This window comes from Stegostoma tigrinum, chromosome 7 (genome assembly GCF_030684315.1).
Source record: "Stegostoma tigrinum isolate sSteTig4 chromosome 7, sSteTig4.hap1, whole genome shotgun sequence".
NCBI classification, from domain to species: Eukaryota; Metazoa; Chordata; class Chondrichthyes; order Orectolobiformes; family Stegostomatidae; genus Stegostoma; species Stegostoma tigrinum.
The window spans coordinates 106199810-106226638 of NC_081360.1; the positions used below are offsets into that span (position 1 = coordinate 106199810).

The following is a 26829-nucleotide window of genomic DNA, read 5'->3' on the forward strand; positions in this document are numbered from 1 at the left end:
AAATTGCCCGTAGTGTTCAGGAATGTGTAGATTAGGTGGGTTATAGAGAGGTGGGCCTGGGTGCGATGTTCCAAGGCTTCGTGTGGAATTGTTGGGCCAAAAGGGCCTGTTTCCAAACTGTAGGGATTCTATGAAATTAATGGAGCAGTCTGGGACCTTGAATGACCCTGTGATCACAATTGTGATGCCCAAACAATTCAAATAGCCAATTAACCTTCAAAGCATAGGCTCAAATCTTTGATATTTGTAGGCATCACCAGTAATAGTTATTCACTGATATTAATCAATATCTGTATGATTTCTCTCTTTGTCCCAGAGTAGACAAGTAGACCGGAGCAAACCATCAGAGGTGAAGGAGGCAAATATGTATTACCTGATCGAGTGCTCTGTGGCCCTGTTTGTGTCACTGCTCATCAATATATTTGTTATCGCTGTGTTTGGAGCTGCCTTTTACCAGAAGAGCAATATGGATGTGGTGAGTGAGCAGCAGAATATCACTTTCCAGGCCAACTCGGTATCGCCGTGGGCCTACTGTTGTATAATGAGGCAGAGTTGAAAAATGATCCTGATAGTAATGAGTTACAGTTTGGTTCATTTCAATGATTAATGACAAGTAAAAGGATTCTTGAAAGATGAGTAATTATAACATCACAGAATTTCACATTCCATTTGAGGGTGAGTCTGAAACTAGTGCTCTAAATTAAGGGAATTACAAAAGTATGAAATCAATGTTCACTGTAGAGGACTAGGAAAATAGATTTATAGATAAGATAGGACAGAAACTATGGCAGTAATTTATGTAGTTATTTTGTAATGTTCAAGGGAGATATGGGAACTGTTTGTGTTGTGAATTATGAAACTTAAGGAGAGAATCAAACTCAAAGATACATTTTGCTGCCAGAATTAGCGGAAGGCCAGAAAATTAGATTTCAAACACGTGCAAAACATGACTAATCAAAAGTGGAGAGAATTGATTTATGAGACTAGCTAAGCAAGAAGTATAAAAAGAGACCGTTGATAGAAAAGAAGACAGCAGCTAAAGTAAATGTCAGCCATTAAAAGGTGAGGTTGCAGAATTGTTAATACAAATCAATTAATGACATGAATTGAGCAAATAATTTGTATCTGCCGTCATGGCAGAAGATATGAAAAGCATTCCAAGGATATTGGAAAATCAAAAAGAAAAAGAAAGAAAAACTACAATATGAAGAAACGGGATTAGAAAGGTAACAGGTCCATTGAGCATTATGGCCCACATTCTAAGGCCTTTAAGGTAGTATCTTCAGGTTTAGTAGAGGCATTGGCTATAACCAGCCAAAAGTATGGAAAAGATCAAATGTTTTTTATTCATTTAGGGAATGTTGTCTGGGCCAATAGCTATTGTTCTTTGCTAATTACCCTCGAGAAAGTGATGCTGAGCTGCCTTCTTGGATCTTTCTAGTCTATTGTGTGTCTAGGTATGTCCACAGAGCTATTGGAGAAATTGACACAGCAAATGGTAAAGGCTGGAATGTGGTGGAAGTTGAATCAATTGATGCATTGAAGAGGGTATTGGAAAATTATTGAGAATAAAAGCAGGAAATTGGCACTGAGCAACAATGCTCATTTAACAAGCCAGTACAGTAACGATGGGCAGAATGGCCTCCTTCTGCACTATAAAACTTCTGTGGTATATTTCCAAGTCAGGATGATGAATGGGTTGGAGGGGAACCTGCAGGTGCTGGTGTTCCCATGTATCGTATGCCCTTGTCTTTATAGATGGAGATGATTATGGGTTTGGAAGGTGCTGTCTCAGGAGTCTTGGTGAATGTCTGACATTCAGCTTGTAAATGGTACACACTGCTGCTACTGAATGTCAGTGGTGGAGGGAGTGAACACAACACAAAACATGGAAAAGCACAGCACAGGAACAGGCCCTTTGGCCCACCATGTCTGAGCTGACCATGGTGCTATTCTAAACTAATCCCATTTGCCGCATTCTTCAAGGACCGCAACATCCTCCCTCAGTGGTTGAGAACACCGTTGACCATGTCTCCCGCATTTCCCGCAACTCATCCCTCACACCCTGCCCCGCCATAACCGCCCTAAGAGGATCCCCCTCGTCCTCACATACCACCCTACCAACCTACAGATACAAAGCAGCATCCTCCGACACTTCCACCATCTACAATCCGACCCCACCACCCAAGACATTTTTCCATCCCCATCCTTGTCTGCCTTCCGGAGAGAACACTCTCTCCGTGACTCCCTTGTCCGCTCCACACTCCCTTCCAACCCCACCACACCCGGCACCTTCCCCTGCAACCGCAGGAAGTGCTACACTTGCCCCCACACCTCCTCCCTCACCCCCATCCCAGGCCCCAAGATGACTTTCCATATTAAGCAGAGGTTCACCTGCACATCTGCCAATGTGGTATACTGCATCCACTGTACCCGGTGCGGCTTCCTCTACATTGGGGAAATCAAGTGGAGGCTTGGGGACCGCTTTGCAGAACACCTCCGCTCGGTTTGCAGTAAACAACTGCACCTCCCAGTCGCGAACGATTTCAACTCCCCCTCCCATTCTTTAGATGATATGTCCATCATGGGCCTCCTGCAGTGCCACAATGATGCCACCCGAAGGTTGCAGGAGCAGCAACTCATATTCCGCTTGGGAACCCTGCAGCCCAATGGTATCAATGTGGACTTCACCAGCTTCAAAATCTCCCCCTCCCCCCACTGCATCCCAAAACCAGCCCAGTTCTTCCCCTTCTCCCACTGCATCACACAACCAGCCCAGCTCATCCCCTCCCACCAGTGCAAGCCAAAACTAGCCCAGCTCGTCCCCACCTTCCTAACCTGTTCTTCCTCTCACCTATCCCCTCCTCCCACCTCAAGCCGCACCTCCATTTCCCACCTACCAACCTCACCCTGCCTCCTTGACCTGTCCATCCTCCCTGGACTGACCTATCCCCTCCCGACCTCCCCACCTATACTCTCCTCTCCACCTATCTTCTTCTCTATCCATCTTCGGTCCGCCTCCCCCTCTCTCCCTATTTATTTCAAAACCCTCTCCCCATCCCCCTCTCTGATGAAGGGTCTAGGCCTGAAACGTCAGCTTTTGTGCTCCTGAGATGCTGCTTGGCCTGCTGTGTTCATCCAGCTACGCACTTTGTTATCTCGGATTCTCCAGCATCTGCAGTTCCCATTATCCCTGTGTTATAGCTTCACCAGATTGACACCTCATTTTTAGGTATTCCTGGTGGAAAATGGAAATCTGCAAATAGAAAATCTCCATTAAAGAAAAGAGACAGAAATCAGAAAGCTCAGAGTTAGTCAGCGTAACACCTTTCTGAGGGAAAACATTTAAGCTCCTTGCTAAGAATACAGTAACAGGGAATTAAATGCAAAGAGACTTTCCGTCTCATCCAACCTTTCACGCAGGGAATCCCTGGTTAGCATCACACTGTGGGTAAAAATATTTCCCAAACTCCACTCCAATCCTGCCACCAATTACTTTAAAACCTTCTCTCCTTGTCACTGGCCTCGTTCTGCTGAGAGAAATTAGTTTTTTCTATATTTCTATCCAGGCCCTTCATGATGACATTTTCACTGTAATCTCACCATTTATTCTTTTCCCGCAGTATGATGTCTGCGCTAAGAGTGGAAGCCCCTACCTTCATGTGCTGCCAAAGGACAATAACACCTTGGAGGTGGATATCTTCAAAGGGGTAAGAAGCAGGAAAAGCTGTCACTGGGAGAAGATACTTCACAATCGGAACACATTCACTCTACTACCTGTCACAGAAACAAACTTTATAAACGCCACCCTATAATTGCATAATGCAACCCACCTCCCATTTGCTGTTCACGAAGGTGGTTACGGCTGTTGGAGGGAAAAAGTCTGCACTTGGATTCTATTTGCAAAATTCATGTGGTGTCTTTATTATGCACGGGGGGAGCCAATGCTGGACACTTCAGGTATCTCTCCACTGAGGTTCAAATGAGCACGGTTAGATACACTGTCATTATCAGTTACAGTTTAATGGTGTTAGCCAGGAAAAGGCCACAGCACCATGGCTTCTGGGGGATTGATAAATGTGGTCCTGCTCAGTGATCACAATGCAGAGTTAGTCTTGTCCTTCAGGAGATGGTAAAGAACATGGGCATAGAACATAGAACATTACAGCACAGTACAGGCCCTTCGGCCCTTGATGTTGTGCCGACCTGTCATACCGACCTCAAGCCCATCTAACCTACACTATTCCATGTACGTCCATATGCTTATCCAATGACGACTTAAATGTACCTAAAGTTGGTGAATCTACTACCGTTGCAGGCAAAGCGTTCCATTCCCTTACTACTCTCTGAGTAAAGAAACCACCTCTGACATCTGTCCTATATCTTTCACCCCTCAATTTAAAGCTATGCCCCCTCGTGCTCGCTGTCACCATCCTAGGAAAGAGGCTCTCCCTATCCACCCTATCTAGCCCTCTGATTATTTGATTATATATGACAATACTTGGACAATATCCAGGCTTGGGCCAACAAGTGGCAAGTAACATTCATGCCACACAAATGCCAGGCTATGACCATCACCAACAATGTAACCACTGTCCCTTGTCATCCAATGGTGTCGCCATCAGTAACTCCCCCATTATCAACATCCTGGGGGTGATCATTGACCAGAAACTCAACTGGGCTCACCACATAAACACAAGAGCAGACCAGAAGCTAGGAATCCTGCACTGAGTAACTCACCTCCTGGTTCCCCAAAGTCTGTCCCACTGTCTACAAGGTAAAAGTCAGGAGTGGGCTGGAATCTGATTGTTCCTCTTGTCTCAAATTGCTTCGAATTTAATTTTCCGGTGAAAACCATCCAACATTAACCCCACCAACACCATTCAAAATTACAATAAGAGTTGCTTGAGATCTCTCCTTCTGCATAAATCCTGGTGGGTTCCTGGACATTTCCTCAGAATGTCCTTTGGGAAAATAGCCAAATAAATGGAAGTTTCAGATGGTTCCCTTTCCAGAACAGAACATTTTTTTTCACTCATTTGTGGGATGTGAGTATCACTGTCTGGGCCCGGTATTTATTACCCAGGTGCCCCTTCAGAACAAAGAACAAAGAAACAAAGAAACCTACAGCACAGGAACAGGCCCTTCGGCCCTCCAAGCCTGCGCCGATCAAGATCCTCTGTCTAACCTGTCATCTATTTTCTAACGGTCTGTGTCCATTTGCTCCCTGCCCATCCATGTACCTGTCCAAATATATCTTAAAAGACGCTAACGTGCCTGCGTCTCCCACCTCCGCTGGCAACGCATTCCAGGCACCCACCACCCTCTGTGTAAAGAACTTTCCACGCATATCTCCCTTAAACTTTCCTCCTCTCACTTTGAACTCATGACCCCTAGTAATTGAGTCCCCCACTCTGGGAAAAAGCTTCTTGCTATTCATCCGTCTTTCTAATGAAAATAATCCTCATCTACTCAACCTCTCTTCATAGCTAGCACTCTCCATACCAGGCAACATACTGGTGAACTTCCTCTGCACCCTTTCCAAAGCATCCACATCCTTATGGTAATGTGGCGACCAGAACTGCACACAGTACTCCAAACGTGGCCGAACCAAAGTTCTATACAACTGTAACATGACCTGCCAACTCTTGTACTCAATACCCCGCACAGTGAAGGAAAGCATGCCATATGCCTTCTTGACCACCCTATTGACCTGCATTGCCAACTTCAGGGAACCATGGACCTGAACACCCAGATCTCTCTGTTCATCAATTTTCCCCAGGACTTTTCCATTTACTGTATAGTTCGCCCTTGAATTTGATCATCCAAAATGCATCACCTCGCATTTGCCCGGATTGAGCTCCATCTGCCATTTATCTGCCCAACTCTCCAGTCTATCTATATTCTGCTGTAATCTCTGACAGTCCCCTTCACTATCTGCTTCTCCACCAATCTTAGTGCCATCTGCAAACTTGCTGATCAGACCACCTACACCTTCCTCCAAATCATTTATGTATATCACAAACAACAGTGGTCCCAGCACAGATCCCTGTGGAACACCACTGGTCACAGGTCTCCAATTTGAGAAACTCCCTTCTACTACTACCCTCTGTCTCCTGTTGCCCAGCCAGTTTTTTATCCATCTAGCTAGCACACCCTGGACCCCATGTGACTTCACTTTCTCCATCAGCCTGCCATGGGGAACCTTATCAAACACCTTACTGAAGTCCATGTATATGACATCTACAGCCTTTCCCTCATCAACCAACTTTGTCACATCCACAAAGAATTCTATTAAGTTGGTATGACATGACCTTCCCTGCACAAAACCGTGTTGCCTATCACTGATAAGCCCATTTTCTTTCAAATGGGAATAGATCCTGTCCCTCAGTATATTCTCCAGTAGCTTCCCTACCACTGATGTCAGTCTCACCGGTCGATAATTACCTGGATTAGCCTTGCTGCCCTTTTTAAACAAGGGGACAACATTAGCAAGTCTCCAGTCCTCCGGGACCTCACCTGTGTCTAAGGACACTGCAAAGATATCTGTTAGGGCCCCGGCTGTTTCCTCTCTCACTTCCCTCAGAAACCTGGGATAGATCCCATCAGGACCTGGGGACTTGTCCACCTTAATGTCTTTTAGGATACCTAACACTTCCTCCTTCCTTATGTCAACTTGACCTAGACTAAACTAACATCGATCCCTAACCTCAACATCCGTCATGTCCCTCTCCTTGGTGAATACCGATGCAAAGTACTCGTTAAGAATGTCACCCATTTTCTCTGACTCAGCGCATAACTTTCCTTCTTTGTCCTTAAGTGGGCCAATCCTTTCTCTAGTTACCCTCTTGCTCTTTATATATGAATAAAAGGCTTTGGGATTTTCCTTAACCATGTTTGCCAGCAATATCTCATGTCCTCTCGTAGCCCTCTTAATCCCTCGTTTCAGATTCGCTCTACATTCCCGAAATTCTTGCAAAGCTTTGTCTGCCTTCAGTCGCCTAGACCTCATGTATGCTTCCTTTTTCCTCTTGGCTAGTCTCACAATTTCACCTGTCATCCATGGTTCCCTAATCTTGCCTTTTCTATTCCTCATTTTCACAGGAACATGTCTCTCCTGCACGTTAATCAACCTCTCCTTAAAAGCCTCCCACATATCAAATGTGGATTTACCTTCAAACAGTTTCTCCCAATCTCCCGAAGGTCGGGGCGAGCTGCCTTCTTGAACCGCTGCAGTCCATGTGCTGTAGATGGATTCACAATGTCCCTTAGGGAGGGAATTCCAGGATTCTGACCCAGTGACAGTAAAGGAACGGTGATATATTTCCAAGTCAGGATGGTGAGTGGCTCAGAGGGGAACTTGCAGGGGGTGGTGTTCCCATGTATCTGCTGTCCCTATCCTCCCAGATGGAAGTGGTTGTGGGTTTGAAAAGTGCTGCCTGAGGGTCTTTGGTGAATTTCTGCAGTGCATCTTGTAGATAGTACACACTGCTGTTACTGAGTGTCGGGGGTGGAGGGAGTGGGATGTTTGTGGACGTGGTACCAATCAAGCAGCTGCTTTGTCCTGGATGGTTAGAGGGGAAGGTGCCGTAGGGCTGTGGGGAGGTGTTGGCGGTGAAGCAAGTGTGGGCTAGGGTGTCCTGGAGGGAATGTTCCCTGCGGAAGGTGGACAAGGGAGGGGAGGGGAATATGTGTCTGGTGGTGGTATCTGGCTGGAGGTGGCAGAAATAGCATCTGATGATCTTCTGGATGTGGGTGCTGGTGGGATGGTGGGTGAGGATAAGGGAACCCCATCGCTGTTGCGGGAGGGAAGAGAAGGCGTAAGGACGGAAGTGTGGGAGATGGGTTAGACCTGGTTGAGGGCCCTGTCGACAATGGAGCTGGGGAATTCTCGGTTGAGGAAGAAGGTGGATATTTTGGAGGCTACCTTGTAAAAGTTGGCCTCATCTGAACATATGCGACGGAGATGGAGGAACTTGGAGAATGGGATGGAGTCTTTACAGGAAGTGGGGTGTGAGGAAGTATAGTCCAGGTAGCTGTGGGAGTCTGTGGGATTGTAATGGATATTAGTGTCCAGTCTATCCCCAGAAATGGAAGCAGAAATGTTGAGGAAGGGAAGGGTCAGAGAGAAACCAGGTGAATGTGAGGGCAGGGTGGAAATTAGAAGCAAAATATGTGAAGTTTTCCAATTCCTGACAAGAGAGGGAAGCAGCACCAATGTGGGTGGGGGCTGGAATAGGACTGGAACAAGGAATGTGCCACAAACCCCACGAAGAGACAGGCATAACTAGGCCCATGCAGGTATCCATGGCAACCCCTCTTACCTGAAGAAAATGAGAGGAGTTGAAAGAAAAGTTGTTGAGGGTGAGGACAAGCTCGGCCAAGCGGAGGAGGGTGGTGGTCGGTGGGGATGGTTCAGGTCTTTGCTCCAGGAAGAAGTGGAGAGCCCTAAGGCCCTCCAGGTGGGGAATGGATGTGTAAAGGGATTGCATGTCCATGGAGAAGAAGTGGTTGGAGCCGGTAAACTGGAAGTTTTGAAACTGGCATAAAGTGTCAGAGGAATCATGGATGTATGTGGGCAGGGATTGGACCGGGAGGAGAAGACTGGGTCAAGGTAGGAAGAGATGAGTTCTGTGGGGCATGAACAGGCTGAAACAGTAGGTCTGCCTGGAGAGTCCTGTTTGTGGATTTTAGGCAGGAGGTAGAAATGAGCTGTGCAGGGTTGGGGGACTATTAGCTTGGAAGCGGATCGGGGGAGATCACCGGATGAAATGAGATCCATAACTGTGGTGGATACAATGGCGTGATGTGTCATGGTGGGCTCATGGTTCAGGGGAAGGTAGGAGGAGGTATCTGAGAGCTGGGACTCAGCCTCTGCAAGGTCGAGGTCAGTACGTCAGACTCCAACAGCACCACCCTTATCAGCAGGCTTGGTGACAAAGTCAGGGTTAGATCTGAGTGCAGTCAGTTCAGAGGGAGATAGGGTGGATTTGGTGACAGCAGCAGTGAAATTGAGGCGGCTGATGTCACGTCGACAGTTCTCAATAAAAAGATCGAGTGCAAGTAAAAGGCCTGAGGGAGGGGTCCAGGTGGAGGGAGAGTGTTGGAGTTGGGCAAGGGGGCCTGTGGGGCGGGGAGAGGACTCTTGTCCAAAGAAATTCGCCAACTTTAGGTACATTTAAGTCGTCATTGGATAAGCATATGGACGTACATGGAATAGTGTAGGTTAGATGGGCTTGAGATCGGTATGACAGGTCGGCACAACATCGAGGGCCGAAGGGCCTGTACTGTGCTTTAATGTTCTATGTTCTATGTAAATGAGCACGGAGGCGACAATGGCGGAAGAACAGTTCGGTGTCATGTCATGACTGAAATCCATTCAGGTGGGGGCGCGGAGGGATGAAGCTGAGGCCTTTGCTGAGTACCGAGCTTTCAGCATCGCAGAGTGGAGGGTTCGGACGGATGGTAAATACCCGACAGGAGGTGGGGGGTTGGGTGAGGGGATAGAGTCAGAGGGAAGGGGAGGAGAGGTAGGTAGTTGGTGTGTCTTATGGGCCTTATTGCCTGAAAGGAAAAAAAAAGTTTCTCATTAGCACGAAGAATGAGTCGAAGGATGAAGTGGAACTGCGGAGTGATGCAGCCCTGAGCCAGTCTGTTATGATGCTGTTGGAGAGAGAAGTTGAGAGTGAGCATGTGCTGCCGCATGGCACCGAGGGTGGATCTCAGGATGCGGTGAGAGCAGCTGTCTGTAGAACGTTGAACATCACGGAGGTACCTGTGATCCTGGGAGGATTCAAAACATGAGGGGTGGAACTTGAGTTGGATTCCATGTGGGTGAGTCTGAGCCAGAGGCAATCACTGACGAATGTGATATAGCTGTGGAAATGAGTTTTAGCAAGTACCTGGACAAACACCAGGAGTGACAGTGAAATTAAAGTCCGTGGGCAAGGAGAGAGATTGGAACTGAAATCCCGTCGGAGAGAGGAGCAGGACTTCTTCGAGGTGGGCACGCCTGGAAGAGATGTAGCAGCGAGTTAAATACTAAATATAAACCAAAAGAACTGCAGATGCTGTAAATCAGGAACAAAAACAGAAGTTGCTGGAAAAGCTCGGCAGGTCTGGCAGCATCTGTGAGGGAGAAAACAGAGTTAACACTTCAGGAGGGGAGGGGAATCTACATTCTGCTTGCAAAAAAGACCCTGAACTACCTGTTAACAAAGTGTGGGGCTGGATGAACACAGCAGGCCAAGCAGCATCTTAGGAGCACAAAAGCTGACGTTTCGGGCCGAGACCCTTTACCTTTTCTGATGAAGGGTCTAGGCCCAAAATGTCAGCTTTTGTGCTCCTGAGATGCTGCTGGGCCTGCTGTGTTCATCCAGCTCCACACTTTGTTATCTTGGATTCTCCCGCATCTGCAGTTCCCATTGACCCTGAACCACCTGTTGCCTGCCACTTCAATGTACCACCCCGCTCCTTGGCCAACATCTCTGACTCTGGCTCGCTGCAGTATTCCAGCGAAGCCCAGCACAAGCTGGAGGAATAACACCTCATCTTCCACTTGGGGAGCCTACAGCCCTCCCAGCCTGATTGTTAGCAACTTCTTTATCTATCCAACTGTCTCTCTCTCTCTTTGGGCTCTATCCTATTTTTACTCCCTACCCCACCCACTTCCCTATTTTCTGTATATAAACTGACATTTTCCCAGACACCATCAGTTCTGAGGAAGGGTCACTGGAGCCGAAACGTTAACTTTGTCTTCTCCTTAACTGATGCTGCCAGATGTGCTGAGCTTTTCCAGCAACTTTATTTTTGTCCTGGATGATGTGGAGCTCCTTGAGTGTTGTTGGGGCTGTACTCATCCAGGCAAGTGGGGAGTATTCCATCACACTCCTGACTTGTGCCTTGTAGATGGTGGGACAGGCTTTGGAGAGTCAGGAGGTGAGTTACTCGCTGCAGTATTCCCAGCTTCTGGCCTGCTCTTGTAGACACTGCGTTAATGTGGTGAGTCCAGTTGAGTTTCTGGTCAATAATAACCCCCAGGATGTTGACACTGGGGGGTGCAGTGATGGTAACACTATTGAATGCCAAGGGACAGGGGTTAGATTTTCTCTTCTTGTGTTGGTTATTACATGGCATTTGTGTAGTGTGAACATTACCTGAAGGATGGTTGCTCTCTCCAATTCCTTTAGCCAGTACAATCAACCCATTCTACACAATCTGAGAACAGCATGAATTTACAGCAAAGCAGAATATCCATCGGAACTCTAGTATCACTTGGACAGAACAATCCCGAAACTAATCCCACTGCCCCGCTCTCACTCCATAGCCCTGTGTCCATCCCAATGGATTTGACTTATGGAGTTCAAAGTGAGAGGAGGAAAGTTTAAGGGAGATATGCGTGGAAAGTTCTTTACACAGAGGGTGGTGGGTGCCTGGAACGCGTTGCCAGTGGAGGTGGTAGACGCAGACACGTTAATGTCTTTTAAGACATATTTGGACAGGTACATGGATGGGCAGGGAGCAAATGGACACAGACCGTTAGAAAATAGATGACAGGCTTAGACAAAGGATCACAATCAGCACAGGCTTGAAGGGCTGAAGGGCCTGTTCCTGTGCTGTAGGTTTCTTTGTTCTTTGTACAGATGTGCCTGCGTTAACATGCTTTTGCTCGAATGTCTGCAGGTTTCCAGTGATTGTGTGTGTCTTTGTTTGGATTTTCAGGGCGTTGTCCTTGGGTGTTATTTTGGATCACCTGCACTCTATATCTGGGCCGTTGGGATTCTAGCTGCAGGTCAAAGTTCAACAATGACGGGGACCTACTCCGGCCAGTTTGTGATGGAGGTAACTGTAAATAGCTTCTTTTTGCTCATCAAACCAAAACCAAAGAGCTGCAGATGCCATAAATCAGAAACAAAAACAGAAGTTGCTGGAAAAGCTCAGCAGGTCTAACAGCATCTGTGAAGGAGAAACAGAATTAATACTTCGGGTCCGGTGACCCTTCCTCAGAACTGATGGTAGTTCGGAAAATGTCGGTTTATATGCAGAACATAGGGTGGGGCGGGGGGAGGTTGTAGGGAACAAACTATAGATTGGGACAGAACCCAAAGTGAGAGACGAGCAGTTGGACAGACAGAGGAGTTGCTAACGATCAGGCTGGGAGGGTGAATAGTTGTTAATGGGGACTGTCAGTGACTAACAACAGGGGGTGTGGAATGGCAGGCTGTGTGGTAACAAGGCCTGGTGTGTGGGGTGGGGGCTGGGACCTAAAATTATTGAACTCAATATTGAGTCCAGAGGGCTGTAGGGGCCCCAAGCAGAAAATGAGGTGCATCCCAAAGCCAGCCCAGCTCGTCCCCGCCTCCCTAACCTGTTCTTCCTCTCATCCATCCCCTCCTCCCACCTCAAGCCGCACCTCCATTTCCCACCTACTAACCTCATCCTTGACCTGTCCGTCCTCCCCGGGCTGACCTATCCCCTCCCCACCTCTACTCTCCTTTCCACCTATCTTCTCCTCTATCTATCTTTGGTCCGCCTCCCCCTCTCTCCCTATTTATTTCAGAACCCTCGCCCCATCCCCCTTTTCTGATGAAGGGTCTAGGCCCTAAACGTGGGCTTTTGTGCTCCTGAGATGCTGCTGGGCCTGCTGTGTTCATCCAGCTTCACACTTTGTTATCTCTGTTGTTCCTCTAGCTTGTGTTGGGCTTTGCTGGAACACAGCAGCAAGCCAGAGACAGAGATGTTGGCCAGGGAACAGGGCGGTGCATTGAAGGGGCAGGCAACAGGTAGTTCAGGGTCTTTTTTGCGAAGCAGAGTGTCGATGTTCTGCGAAGTGGTCTCCAAGTCTACGCTTCATTTCCCCAATGTAGAGGGCACCACATTGTGAGCAGCGAATGCAGTAGACTAGATTGTGGGAAGTGCAGGTGAAGTGCTGCTTCACCTGGAAGCTATGTCTGGGCCCTTGGATACTGGGGAGGGAGGAGGTAAATGGGCAGGTTTGCATCTTTGACAGTTCCTTTATTCATTCATGGGATGAGGGCATTGCTAGCTAAGGGTCACCGGACCCGAAACGTTAACTCTGTTTTTCCTTCACAGACCTGCTGTGCTTTTCCAGCAACTTCTGTTTTTGTTCCACAGTCATTTAGCATTCCTCAGTGACTGCCTCTGGCTCAGAATCATCCCTGGTGCTTTGAATCCGACCAGGATCACAGGTATCTCTGTGGTGTTCAACATTCCACAGACAGCTGCTCTTGCTGCATCCTAAGATCCACACTCAGTGCCAGGTGATGCCACATGCACACTCTTGGCCTCTCTCTCCAACAGCATTGCATGATGCTGGTTCAGGGCTGCACCACGCCATAGTTCTGATTCATCCTACAGCTCATTCACAGTGCTAACAAGAAATACAACCCATGCAAGATAACAAGGTGTGGAGCTGGATGAACACAGCAGGCCAAGCACCATCTGAGGAGCAGGAAAGCTGACGTTTCGGGCCTGGACCCTTCTTCAGAAATGGGGGATGGGAAGGGGATTCTTAAATAAATAGGGAGAGAGGGGGAGGCGATCTAAGATGGATAAAAGAGAAGAGAGGGGGGAAAGGAGACAGTCAAGTCAAAGGGATGAGGATGGACAAGAGAGTTGCAGTGGGAGAGAGATCCCCTGAGGTGTAGAGTGGGAGAGAGATCCCCTGAGGTTTAGAGTAGGAGAGAGATCCCCTGAGGTGTAGAGTGGGAGAGAGATCCCCTGAGGTTCGCAGTGGGGTAGAGATCCCCCGAGGTTTGCAGTGGGAGAGAGATCCCCTGAGGTTTGCAGTGGGAGAGAGCTCCCCCGAGGTTTGCAGTGGGAGATAGCTCCCCCGAGGTTTGCAGTGGGAGAGAGATCGCCTGAGGTTTGCAGTGGGAGAGAGATCCCCTGACGTTTGCAGTGGGAGAGAGATCCCCCGACATTTGCAGTTGGAGAGAGATACCCCGAGGTTCGCAGTGGGGTAGAGATCCCCCGAGGTTTGCAGTGGGAGAGAGATCCCCTGAGGTTTGCAGTGGGCGAGAGATCCCCTGACATTTGCAGTGGGAGAGAGATTCCCCGAGGTTTGCAGTGGGAGAGAGATCCCCTGACGTTTGCAGTGGGATATAGACCCCCTGACATTTGCAGTGGGACAGAGATCCCCGGAGGTTTGCAGTGGGAGAGAGATCCCCTGACATTTGCAGTGGGAGAGAGATCCCCTGACGTTTCCAGTGGGAGAGAGATCCCCTGACATTTGCAGTGGGAGAGAGATCGCCCGAGGTTTGCACTGGGAGAGAGAACCCGAGACATTTGCAGTGGGAGCGAGATCCCCCGAGGTTTGCAGTGGGAGAGAGATCCCCTGACGTTTGCAGTGGGAGGGAGAACCCCTGACAGTTGCAGTGGGAGAGAGATCCCCTGAGGTTTGCAGTGGGAGAGAGATCCCCTGACATTTGCAGTGGGAGAGAGATCCCCTGACATTTGCAGAGGGAGATAGATCCCCCGAGGTTTTCAGTGGGAGAGAGATCCCCTGAGGTTTGCAGTGGGAGAGAGATCCCCCGAGGTTTGCAGTGGGAGAGAGATCCCCTGACGTTTGCAGTGGGAGAGAGATCCCCTGAGGTTTGCAGTGGGAGAGAGATCCCCTGACATTTGCAGTGGGAGAGAGATCCCCTGAGGTTTGCAGTGGGAGGGAGATCCCGTGAGGTTTGCAGTGGGAGGGGGATCCCCTGACATTTGCAGTGGGAGAGAGATCCCCCGAGGTTTGCAGTGAGAGAGAGATACCCCGACATTTGCAGTGGGAGAGAGATCCCCTGAGGTTTGCAGTGGGAGATAAATCCCCTGACATTTGCAGTGGGAGAGAGATCCCCTGACAGTTGCAGTGGGAGAGAGATCCCCTGAGGTTTGCAGTGGGAGAGAGGTCCCCTGAGGTTTGCAGTGGGGGGGAAATTCGCCGAGGTTTGCAGTGGGTGGGGGATCCCCCGAGGTTTGCAGTGGGAGAGGGATCCACTGAGGTTTGCAGTGGGAGAGAGATCCCCTGACATTTGTAGTGGGAGAGAGATCCCCCGATGTTTGCAGTGGGAGAGAGATCCCCCGACGTTTGCAGTGGGAGAGAGATCCCACGAGGTTTGCAGTGGGAGAGAGATCCCACCAGGTTTGCAGTGGGAGAGAAATCCCCTGAGGTTTGCAGTGGGAGAGAGATCCCCTGACATTGGTAGTGGTAGAGAGATTCCCCGAGGTTTGCAGTGGGAGAGAGGTCCCCCGAGGTTTGTAGTGGGAGAGAGATCCCCTGAGGTTTGCAGTGGGAGAGGGATCCCCTGACATTTGCAGTGGGAGAGAGATCCCCTGAGCGTTGCAGTGGGAGAGAGATCCCCTGAGGTTTGCAGTGGGAGAGAGATCGCCCGAGGTTTGCAGTGGGAGAGAGATCGCCCGAGGCTTGCAGTGAGAGAGAGATACCACGACGTTTGCAGTGGGAGAGAGATCCCCCGACGTTTGCAGTGGGAGAGAGATCCCACGAGGTTTGCAGTGGGAGAGAAATCCCCTGAGGTTTGCAGTGGGAGAGAGATCCCCTGACATTTGTAGTGGGAGAGAAATCCCCCAACGTTTGCAGTGCGAGAGAAATCCCCTGAGGTTTGCAGTGGGAGAGAGATCCCCTGACATTTGTAGTGGGAGAGAGACCCCCCAACGTTTGCAGTGGGAGAGAGAACCCCCGACGTTTGCAGTGGGAGTGAGATCCCCTGGCATTTGCCGTGCGAGAGAGATCCCCTGACGTTTGCAGTGGGAGAGTGATCCCCCGAGGTTTGCAGTGGGAGAGAGATCCCCTGATGTTTGCAGTGGGAGAGAGATCCCCGGATATTTGCAGTGGGAGAGAGATACCCCGATGTTTGCAGTGGGAGAGAGATCCCCAGGCATTTGCTGTGCGAGAGAGATCCCCTGACGTTTGCAGTGGGAGAGCGATCCCCCGAGGTTTGCAGTGGGAGAGAGATCCCCCGATGTTTGCAGTGGGAGAGAGATCCCCCGAGGTTTGCAGTGGGAGAGAGATCCCCCGAGGTTTGCAGTGGGAGAGAGATCCCCTGATGTTTGCAGTGGGAGAGAGATCCCCCGAAGTTTGCAGTGGGAGAGAGCTCCCTCGAGGTTTGCAGTGGGAGAGAGATCCCCTGACATTTGCAGTGGGAGAGAGATCCCCTGACATTTGCAGTGGGAGAGAGATCCCCTGAGGTTTGCAGTGGGAGAGAGATCCCCTGTCATTTGCAGTGGGAGAGAGATCCCCTGAGGTTTGCAGTGGGAGAGAGATCCCCTGACGTTTGCAGTTGGAGAGAGAACCTCTGACAGTTGCAGTGGGAGAGAGATCCCCTGAGGTTTGCAGTGGGAGAGCGATGCCCTGATATTTGCAGTGGGAGAGAGGTCCCCTGAGGTTTGCAGTGGGAGAGAGATCCCCTGAGGTTTGCAGTGGGAGAGAGATCCCCTGAAGTTTGCGGTGGGAGAGAGATCCCCTGACATTTAATTCGGAGAGAGATCCTCCAAGGTTTGCAGGGGGAGCGAGATCCCCTGAGGTTTGCAGTGGGAGAGAGATGCCCCGACGTTTGCAGTGGGACAGAGATCCCCGGAGGTTTGCAGTGGGAGAGAGATCCCCTGACATTTGCAGTGGGAGAGAGATCCCCTGACGTTTCCAGTGGGAGAGAGATCCCCTGACATTTGCAGTGGGAGAGAGATCGCCCGAGGTTTGCACTGGGAGAGAGAACCCGAGACATTTGCAGTGGGAGCGAGATCCCCCGAGGTTTGCAGTGGGAGAGAGATCCCCTGACGTTTGCAGTGGGAGGGAGAACCCCTGACAGTTGCAGTGGGAGAGAGATCCCCTGAGGTTTGCAGTGGGAGAGAGATCCCCTGACATTTGCAGTGGGAGAGAGATCCCCTGACATTTGCAGAGGGAGATAGATCCCCCGAGGTTTTCAGTGGGAGAGAGATCCCCTGAGGTTTGCAGTGGGAGAGAGATCCCCCGAGGTTTGCAGTGGGAGAGAGATCCCCTGACGTTTGCAGTGGGAGAGAGATCCCCTGAGGTTTGCAGTGGGAGAGAGATCCCCTGACATTTGCAGTGGGAGAGAGATCCCCTGAGGTTTGCAGTGGGAGGGAGATCCCGTGAGGTTTGCAGTGGGAGGGGGATCCCCTGACATTTGCAGTGGGAGAGAGATCCCCCGAGGTTTGCAGTGAGAGAGAGATACCCCGACATTTGCAGTGGGAGAGAGATCCCCTGAGGTTTGCAGTGGGAGATAAATCCCCTGACATTTGCAGTGGGAGAGAGATCCCCTGACAGTTGCAGTGGGAGAGAGATCCCCTGAGGTTTGCAGTGGGAGAGAGGTCCCCTGAGGTTTGCAGTGGGGGGGAAATTCGCCGAGGTTTGCAGTGGGTGGGGGATCCCCCGAGGTTTGCAGTGGGAGAGGGATCCACTGAGGTTTGCAGTGGGAGAGAGATCCCCTGACATTTGTAGTGGGAGAGAGATCCCCCGATGTTTGCAGTGGGAGAGAGATCCCCCGACGTTTGCAGTGGGAGAGAGATCCCACGAGGTTTGCAGTGGGAGAGAAATCCCCTGAGGTTTGCAGTGGGAGAGAGGTCCCCTGACATTGGTAGTGGTAGAGAGATTCCCCGAGGTTTGCAGTGGGAGAGAGGTCCCCCGAGGTTTGTAGTGGGAGAGAGATCCCCTGAGGTTTGCAGTGGGAGAGGGATCCCCTGACATTTGCAGTGGGAGAGAGATCCCCTGAGCGTTGCAGTGGGAGAGAGATCCCCTGAGGTTTGCAGTGGGAGAGAGATCGCCCGAGGTTTGCAGTGGGAGAGAGATCGCCCGAGGCTTGCAGTGAGAGAGAGATACCACGACGTTTGCAGTGGGAGAGAGATCCCCCGACGTTTGCAGTGGGAGAGAGATCCCACGAGGTTTGCAGTGGGAGAGAAATCCCCTGAGGTTTGCAGTGGGAGAGAGATCCCCTGACATTTGTAGTGGGAGAGAAATCCCCCAACGTTTGCAGTGCGAGAGAAATCCCCTGAGGTTTGCAGTGGGAGAGAGATCCCCTGACATTTGTAGTGGGAGAGAGACCCCCCAACGTTTGCAGTGGGAGAGAGAACCCCCGACGTTTGCAGTGGGAGTGAGATCCCCTGGCATTTGCCGTGCGAGAGAGATCCCCTGACGTTTGCAGTGGGAGAGTGATCCCCCGAGGTTTGCAGTGGGAGAGAGATCCCCTGATGTTTGCAGTGGGAGAGAGATCCCCGGATATTTGCAGTGGGAGAGAGATACCCCGATGTTTGCAGTGGGAGAGAGATCCCCAGGCATTTGCTGTGCGAGAGAGATCCCCTGACGTTTGCAGTGGGAGAGCGATCCCCCGAGGTTTGCAGTGGGAGAGAGATCCCCCGATGTTTGCAGTGGGAGAGAGATCCCCCGAGGTTTGCAGTGGGAGAGAGATCCCCCGAGGTTTGCAGTGGGAGAGAGATCCCCTGATGTTTGCAGTGGGAGAGAGATCCCCCGAAGTTTGCAGTGGGAGAGAGCTCCCTCGAGGTTTGCAGTGGGAGAGAGATCCCCTGACATTTGCAGTGGGAGAGAGATCCCCTGACATTTGCAGTGGGAGAGAGATCCCCTGAGGTTTGCAGTGGGAGAGAGATCCCCTGTCATTTGCAGTGGGAGAGAGATCCCCTGAGGTTTGCAGTGGGAGAGAGATCCCCTGACGTTTGCAGTTGGAGAGAGAACCTCTGACAGTTGCAGTGGGAGAGAGATCCCCTGAGGTTTGCAGTGGGAGAGCGATGCCCTGATATTTGCAGTGGGAGAGAGGTCCCCTGAGGTTTGCAGTGGGAGAGAGATCCCCTGAGGTTTGCAGTGGGAGAGAGATCCCCTGAAGTTTGCGGTGGGAGAGAGATCCCCTGACATTTAATTCGGAGAGAGATCCTCCAAGGTTTGCAGGGGGAGCGAGATCCCCTGAGGTTTGCAGTGGGAGAGAGATGCCCCGACGTTTGCAGTGGGAGAGAGATCCCCCGAGGTTTGCAGTGGGAGAGAGATCCCCTGACGTTTGCAGTGGGAGAGAGATCCCCCGATGTTTGCAGCGGGAGAGAGCTCCCCCGAGGTTTGCAGTGGGAGAGAGATCCCCTGACATTTGCAGTGGGAGAGAGATCCCCTGAGGTTTGCAGTGGGAGAGAGATCGCCCGACGTTTGCAGTGGGAGAGAGAACCCCTGAAAGTTGCAGTGGGAGAGAGATCCCCTGAGGTTTGCAGTGGGAGAGAGGTCCCCTGAGGTTTGCAGTGGGGGGGAGATTCGCCGAGGTTTGCAGTGGGTGGGGGATCCCCCGTGGTTTGCAGTGGGAGAGGGATCCACTGAGGTTTGCAGTGGGAGAGAGATCCCCTGACATTTGTAATGGGAGAGAGATCCCCCGATGTTTGCAGTGGGAGAGAGATGCCCCGACGTTTGCAGTGGGAGAGAGATCCCCCGAGGTTTGCAGTGGGAGAGAGATCCCCTGACGTTTGCAGCGGGAGAGAGATCCCCCGAAGTTTGCAGCGGGAGAGAGATCCCCCGAGGTTTGCAGCGGGAGAGAGCTCCCCCGAGGTTTGCAGTGGGAGAGAGAACCCCTGACAGTTGCAGTGGGAGAGAGATCCCCTGAGGTTTGCAGTGGGGGGGAGATTCGCCGAGGTTTGCAGTGGGTGGGGGATCCCCCGAGGTTTGCAGTGGGAGAGGGATCCACTGAGGTTTGCAGTGGGAGAGAGATCCCCTGACATTTGTAGTGGGAGAGAGATCCCCCGATGTTTGCAGTGGGAGAGAGATCCCCCGACGTTTGCAGTGGGAGAGAGATCCCACGAGGTTTGCAGTGGGAGAGAAATCCCCTGAGGTTTGCAGTGGGAGAGAGATCCCCTGACATTGGTAGTGGGAGAGAGATTCCCCGAGGTTTGCAGTGGGAGAGAGGTCCCCCGAGGTTTGTAGTGGGAGAGAGATCCCCTGAGGTTTGCAGTGGGAGAGGGATCCCCTGACATTTGCAGTGGGAGAGAGATCCCCTGAGCGTTGCAGTGGGAGAGAGATCCCCTGAGGTTTGCAGTGGGAGAGAGATCGCCCGAGGTTTGCAGTGGGAGAGAGATCGCCCGAGGCTTGCAGTGAGAGAGAGATACCACGACGTTTGCAGTGGGAGAGAGATCCCCCGACGTTTGCAGTGGGAGAGAGATCCCACGAGGTTTGCAGTGGGAGAGAAATCCCCTGAGGTTTGCAGTGGGAGAGAGATCCCCCAAAGTTTGCAGTGGGAGAGAGATACCCCGATGTTTGCAGTGGGAGAGAGATCCCCTGGCATTTGCTGTGCGAGAGAGATCCCCCAACGTTTGCAGTGGGAGAGAGAACCCCCGACGTTTGCAGTGGGAGTGAGATCCCCTGGCATTTGCCGTGCGAGAGAGATCCCCTGACGTTTGCAGTGGGAGAGTGATCCCCCGAGGTTTGCAGTGGGAGAGAGATCCCCTGATGTTTGCAGTGGGAGAGAGATCCCCGGATATTTGCAGTGGGAGAGAGATACCCCGATGTTTGCAGTGGGAGAGAGATCCCCTGGCATTTGCTGTGCGAGAGAGATCCCCTGACGTTTGCAGTGGGAGAGAGATCCCCCGAAGTTTGCAGCGGGAGAGAGCTCCCCCGAGGTTTGCAGTGGGAGAGAGATCCCCTGACATTTGCAGTGGGAGAGAGATCCCCTGAGGTTTGCAGTGGGAGAGAGATCGCCTGAGGTTTGCAGTGGTAGAGAGATACCCTGACATTTGCAGTGGGAGAGAGGTCCCCCAAGGTTTGCAGGGGGAGAGAGATCGCCCGACGTTTGCAGTGGGAGAGAGAACCCCTGACAGTTGCAGTGGGAGAGAGATCCCCTGAGGTTTGCAGTGGGAGAGAGGTCCCCTGAGGTTTGCAGTGGGGGGGAGATTCGCCGAGGTTTGCAGTGGGTGGGGGATACCCCGAGGTTTGCAGTGGGAGAGGGATCCACTGAGGTTTGCAGTGGGAGAGAGATCCCCTGACATTTGTAGTGGGAGAGAGATCCCCCGATGTTTGCAGTGGGAGAGAGATCCCCCGACGTTTGCAGTGGGAGAGAGATCCCACCAGGTTTGCAGTGGGAGAGAAATCCCCTGAGGTTTGCAGTGGGAGAGACATCCCCTGACATTGGTAGTGGGAGAGAGATTCCCCGAGGTTTGCAGTGGGAGAGAGATCCCCCGAGGTTTCCAGTGGGAGCGAGATCCCCGGAGGTTTGCAGTGGGAGAGAGATCCCCTGAGGTTTGCAGTGGGAGAGAGATCCCCTGATGTTTGCAGTGGGAGAGAGATCCCCTGAAGTTTGCAGTGGGAGAGAGCTCCCTCGAGGTTTGCAGTGGGAGAGAGATCCCCTGACATTTGCAGTGGGAGAGAGATCCCCTGACATTTGCAGTGGGAGAGAGATCCCCTGAGGTTTGCAGTGGGAGAGAGATCCCCTGTCATTTGCAGTGGGAGAGAGATCCCCTGAGGTTTGCAGTGGGAGAGAGATCCCCTGACGTTTTCAGTCGGAGAGAGAACCCCTCACATTTGCAGTGGGAGAGAGATCCCCTGACATTTGCAGTGGGAGAGAGATCCCCTGAGGTTTGCAGTGGGAGAGCGATGCCCTGATATTTGCAGTGGGAGAGAGATCCCCTGACATTTGCAGTGGGAGAGAGATCCCCTGAGGTTTGCAGTGGGAGAGAGATCCCCTGAGGTTTGCAGTGGGAGAGAGATCCCCTGAGGTTTGCGGTGGGAGAGAGATCCCCTGACATTTAATTCGGAGAGAGATCCTCCAAGGTTTGCAGGGGGAGCGAGATCCCCTGAGGTTTGCAGTGGGAGAGAGATGCCCCGACGTTTGCAGTGGGAGAGAGATCCCCCGAGGTTTGCAGTGGGAGAGAGATCCCCTGACGTTTGCAGTGGGAGAGAGATCCCCCGAAGTTTGCAGCTGGAGAGAGCTCCCCCGAGGTTTGCAGTGGGAGAGAGATCCCCTGACATTTGCAGTGGGAGAGAGATCCCTTGAAGTTTGCAGTGGGAGAGAGATCGCCCGACGTTTGCAGTGGGAGAGAGAACCCCTGACAGTTGCAGTGGGAGAGAGATCCCCTGAGGTTTGCAGTGGGAGAGAGATTCCCCGAGGTTTGCAGTGGGAGAGAGGTCCCCCGAGGTTTGTAGTGGGAGAGAGATCCCCTGAGGTTTGCAGTGGGAGAGGGATCCCCTGACATTTGCAGTGGGAGAGAGATCCCCTGAGCGTTGCAGTGGGAGAGAGATCCCCTGAGGTTTGCAGTGGGAGAGAGATCGCCCGAGGTTTGCAGTGGGAGAGAGATCGCCCGAGGCTTGCAGTGAGAGAGAGATACCACGACGATTGCAGTGGGAGAGAGATCCCCTGACGTTTGCAGTGGGAGAGAGATCCCACGAGGTTTGCAGTGGGAGAGAAATCCCCTGAGGTTTGCAGTGGGAGAGCGATGCCCTGATATTTGCAGTGGGAGAGAGGTCCCCTGAGGATTGCAGTGGGAGAGAGATCCCCTGAGGTTTGCAGTGGGAGAGAGATCCCCTGAGGTTTGCGGTGGGAGAGAGATCCCCTGACATTTAATTCGGAGAGAGATCCTCCAAGGTTTGCAGGGGGAGCGAGATCCCCTGAGGTTTGCAGTGGGAGAGAGATCCCCTGACGTTTGCCGTGGGAGAGAGATCCCCCGAAGTTTGCAGCGGGAGAGAGCTCCCCCGAGGTTTGCAGTGGGAGAGAGATCCCCTGACATTTGCAGTGGGAGAGAGATCCCCTGAGGTTTGCAGTGGGAGAGAGATCGCCCGACGTTTGCAGTGGGAGAGAGAACCCCTGACAGTTGCAGTGGGAGAGAGATCCCCTGAGGTTTGCAGTGGGAGAGAGGTCCCCTGAGGTTTGCAGTGGGAGAGAGATCCCCTGACGTTTGCAGTGGGAGAGAGAACCTCTGACAGTTGCAGTGGGAGAGAGATCCCCTGAGGTTTGCAGTGGGAGAGCGATGCCCTGATATTTGCAGTGGGAGAGAGGTCCCCTGAGGTTTTCAGTGGGAGAGAGATCCCCTGAGGTTTGCAGTGGGAGAGAGATCCCCTGAGGTTTGCGGTGGGAGAGAGATCCCCTGACATTTAATTCGGAGAGAGATCCTCCAAGGTTTGCAGGGGGAGCGAGATCCCCTGAGGTTTGCAGTGGGAGAGAGATGCCCCGATGTTTGCAGTGGGAGAGAGATCCCCCGAGGTTTGCAGTGGGAGAGAGATCCCCTGACGTTTGCAGTGGGAGAGAGATCCCCCGAAGTTTGCAGCGGGAGAGAGCTCCCCCGAGGTTTGCAGTGGGAGAGAGATCCCCTGACATTTGCAGTGGGCGAGAGATCCCCTGAGGGTTGCAGTGGGAGAGAGATCGCCCGACGTTTGCAGTGGGAGAGAGAACCCCTGACAGTTGCAGTGGGAGAGAGATCCCCTGAGGTTTGCAGTGGGAGAGAGGTCCCCTGAGGTTTGCAGTGGGGGGGAGATTCGCCGAGGTTTGCAGTGGGTGGGGGATCCCCCGAGGTTTGCAGTGGGAGAGGGATCCACTGAGGTTTGCAGTGGGAGAGAGATCCCCTGACATTTGTAGTGGGAGAGAGATCCCCCGATGTTTGCAGTGGGAGAGAGATCCCCCGACGTTTGCAGTGGGAGAGAGATCCCACCAGGTTTGCAGTGGGAGAGAAATCCCCTGAGGTTTGCAGTGGGAGAGAGATCCCCTGACATTGGTAGTGGTAGAGAGATTCCCCGAGGTTTGCAGTGGGAGAGAGGTCCCCCGAGGTTTGTAGTGGGAGAGAGATCCCCTGAGGTTTGCAGTGGGAGAGGGATCCCCTGACATTTGCAGTGGGAGAGAGATCCCCTGAGCGTTGCAGTGGGAGAGAGATCCCCTGAGGTTTGCAGTGGGAGAGAGATCGCCCGAGGTTTGCAGTGGGAGAGAGATCGCCCGAGGCTTGCAGTGAGAGAGAGATACCACGACGTTTGCAGTGGGAGAGAGATCCCCCGACGTTTGCAGTGGGAGAGAGATCCCACGAGGTTTGCAGTGGGAGAGAAATCCCCTGAGGTTTGCAGTGGGAGAGAGATCCCCTGACATTTGTAGTGGGAGAGAGATCCCCCAAAGTTTGCAGTGCGAGAGAAATCCCCTGAGGTTTGCAGTGGGAGAGAGATCCCCTGACATTTGTAGTGGGAGAGAGATCCCCCGACGTTTGCAGTGGGAGAGAGAACCCCCGACGTTTGCAGTGGGAGTGAGATCCCCTGGCATTTGCCGTGCGAGAGAGATCCCCTGACGTTTGCAGTGGGAGAGTGATCCCCCGAGGTTTGCAGTGGGAGAGAGATCCCCTGATGTTTGCAGTGGGAGAGAGATCCCCGGATATTTGCAGTGGGAGAGAGATACCCCGATGTTTGCAGTGGGAGAGAGATCCCCTGGCATTTGCTGTGCGAGAGAGATCCCCTGACGTTTGCAGTGGGAGAGCGATCCCCCGAGGTTTGCAGTGGGAGAGAGATCCCCTGATGTTTGCAGTGGGAGAGAGATCCCCCGAGGTTTGCAGTGGGAGAGAGATCCCCTGATGTTTGCAGTGGGAGAGAGATCCCCCGAAGTTTGCAGTGGGAGAGAGCTCCCTCGAGGTTTGCAGTGGGAGAGAGATCCCCTGACATTTGCAGTGGGAGAGAGATCCCCTGACATTTGCAGTGGGAGAGAGATCCCCTGAGGTTTGCAGTGGGAGAGCGATGCCCTGATATTTGCAGTGGGAGAGAGGTCCCCTGAGGATTGCAGTGGGAGAGAGATCCCCTGAGGTTTGCAGTGGGAGAGAGATCCCCTGAGGTTTGCGGTGGGAGAGAGATCCCCTGACATTTAATTCGGAGAGAGATCCTCCAAGGTTTGCAGGGGGAGCGAGATCCCCTGAGGTTTGCAGTGGGAGAGAGATCCCCTGACGTTTGCCGTGGGAGAGAGATCCCCCGAAGTTTGCAGCGGGAGAGAGCTCCCCCGAGGTTTGCAGTGGGAGAGAGATCCCCTGACATTTGCAGTGGGAGAGAGATCCCCTGAGGTTTGCAGTGGGAGAGAGATCGCCCGACGTTTGCAGTGGGAGAGAGAACCCCTGACAGTTGCAGTGGGAGAGAGATCCCCTGAGGTTTGCAGTGGGAGAGAGGTCCCCTGAGGTTTGCAGTGGGAGAGAGATCCCCTGACGTTTGCAGTGGGAGAGAGAACCTCTGACAGTTGCAGTGGGAGAGAGATCCCCTGAGGTTTGCAGTGGGAGAGCGATGCCCTGATATTTGCAGTGGGAGAGAGGTCCCCTGAGGTTTGCAGTGGGAGAGAGATCCCCTGAGGTTTGCAGTGGGAGAGAGATCCCCTGAGGTTTGCGGTGGGAGAGAGATCCCCTGACATTTAATTCGGAGAGAGATCCTCCAAGGTTTGCAGGGGGAGCGAGATCCCCTGAGGTTTGCAGTGGGAGAGAGATGCCCCGATGTTTGCAGTGGGAGAGAGATCCCCCGAGGTTTGCAGTGGGAGAGAGATCCCCTGACGTTTGCAGTGGGAGAGAGATCCCCCGAAGTTTGCAGCGGGAGAGAGCTCCCCCGAGGTTTGCAGTGGGAGAGAGATCCCCTGACATTTGCAGTGGGCGAGAGATCCCCTGAGGGTTGCAGTGGGAGAGAGATCGCCCGACGTTTGCAGTGGGAGAGAGAACCCCTGACAGTTGCAGTGGGAGAGAGATCCCCTGAGGTTTGCAGTGGGAGAGAGGTCCCCTGAGGTTTGCAGTGGGGGGGAGATTCGCCGAGGTTTGCAGTGGGTGGGGGATCCCCCGAGGTTTGCAGTGGGAGAGGGATCCACTGAGGTTTGCAGTGGGAGAGAGATCCCCTGACATTTGTAGTGGGAGAGAGATCCCCCGATGTTTGCAGTGGGAGAGAGATCCCCCGACGTTTGCAGTGGGAGAGAGATCCCACCAGGTTTGCAGTGGGAGAGAAATCCCCTGAGGTTTGCAGTGGGAGTGAGATCCCCTGACATTGGTAGTGGTAGAGAGATTCCCCGAGGTTTGCAGTGGGAGAGAGGTCCCCCGAGGTTTGTAGTGGGAGAGAGATCCCCTGAGGTTTGCAGTGGGAGAGGGATCCCCTGACATTTGCAGTGGGAGAGAGATCCCCTGAGCGTTGCAGTGGGAGAGAGATCCCCTGAGGTTTGCAGTGGGAGAGAGATCGCCCGAGGTTTGCAGTGGGAGAGAGATCGCCCGAGGCTTGCAGTGAGAGAGAGATACCACGACGTTTGCAGTGGGAGAGAGATCCCCCGACGTTTGCAGTGGGAGAGAGATCCCACGAGGTTTGCAGTGGGAGAGAAATCCCCTGAGGTTTGCAGTGGGAGAGAGATCCCCTGACATTTGTAGTGGGAGAGAGATCCCCCAAAGTTTGCAGTGCGAGAGAAATCCCCTGAGGTTTGCAGTGGGAGAGAGATCCCCTGACATTTGTAGTGGGAGAGAGATCCCCCGACGTTTGCAGTGGGAGAGAGAACCCCCGACGTTTGCAGTGGGAGTGAGATCCCCTGGCATTTGCCGTGCGAGAGAGATCCCCTGACGTTTGCAGTGGGAGAGTGATCCCCCGAGGTTTGCAGTGGGAGAGAGATCCCCTGATGTTTGCAGTGGGAGAGAGATCCCCGGATATTTGCAGTGGGAGAGAGATACCCCGATGTTTGCAGTGGGAGAGAGATCCCCTGGCATTTGCTGTGCGAGAGAGATCCCCTGACGTTTGCAGTGGGAGAGCGATCCCCCGAGGTTTGCAGTGGGAGAGAGATCCCCTGATGTTTGCAGTGGGAGAGAGATCCCCCGAGGTTTGCAGTGGGAGAGAGATCCCCTGATGTTTGCAGTGGGAGA

The 26829-nt window shown here is 52.4% G+C and overlaps 1 protein-coding gene across 3 annotated transcripts in view; it reads left to right on the forward strand.

Moving 5' to 3' along the window:
- LOC125454308 (natural resistance-associated macrophage protein 2-like) overlaps positions 1-26829 on the forward strand; it is a 103451-nt gene that overhangs the window by 48369 nt on the left and 28253 nt on the right. For all 3 annotated transcript variants that reach the window (XM_059647620.1, XM_059647621.1, XM_059647619.1), the window contains exons 10-12: positions 317-475; positions 3624-3710; positions 11722-11841. In XM_059647620.1, the coding sequence (XP_059503603.1) occupies positions 317-475; positions 3624-3710; positions 11722-11841 (366 nt within the window). The remainder of the gene's footprint in view (positions 1-316; positions 476-3623; positions 3711-11721; positions 11842-26829) is intronic.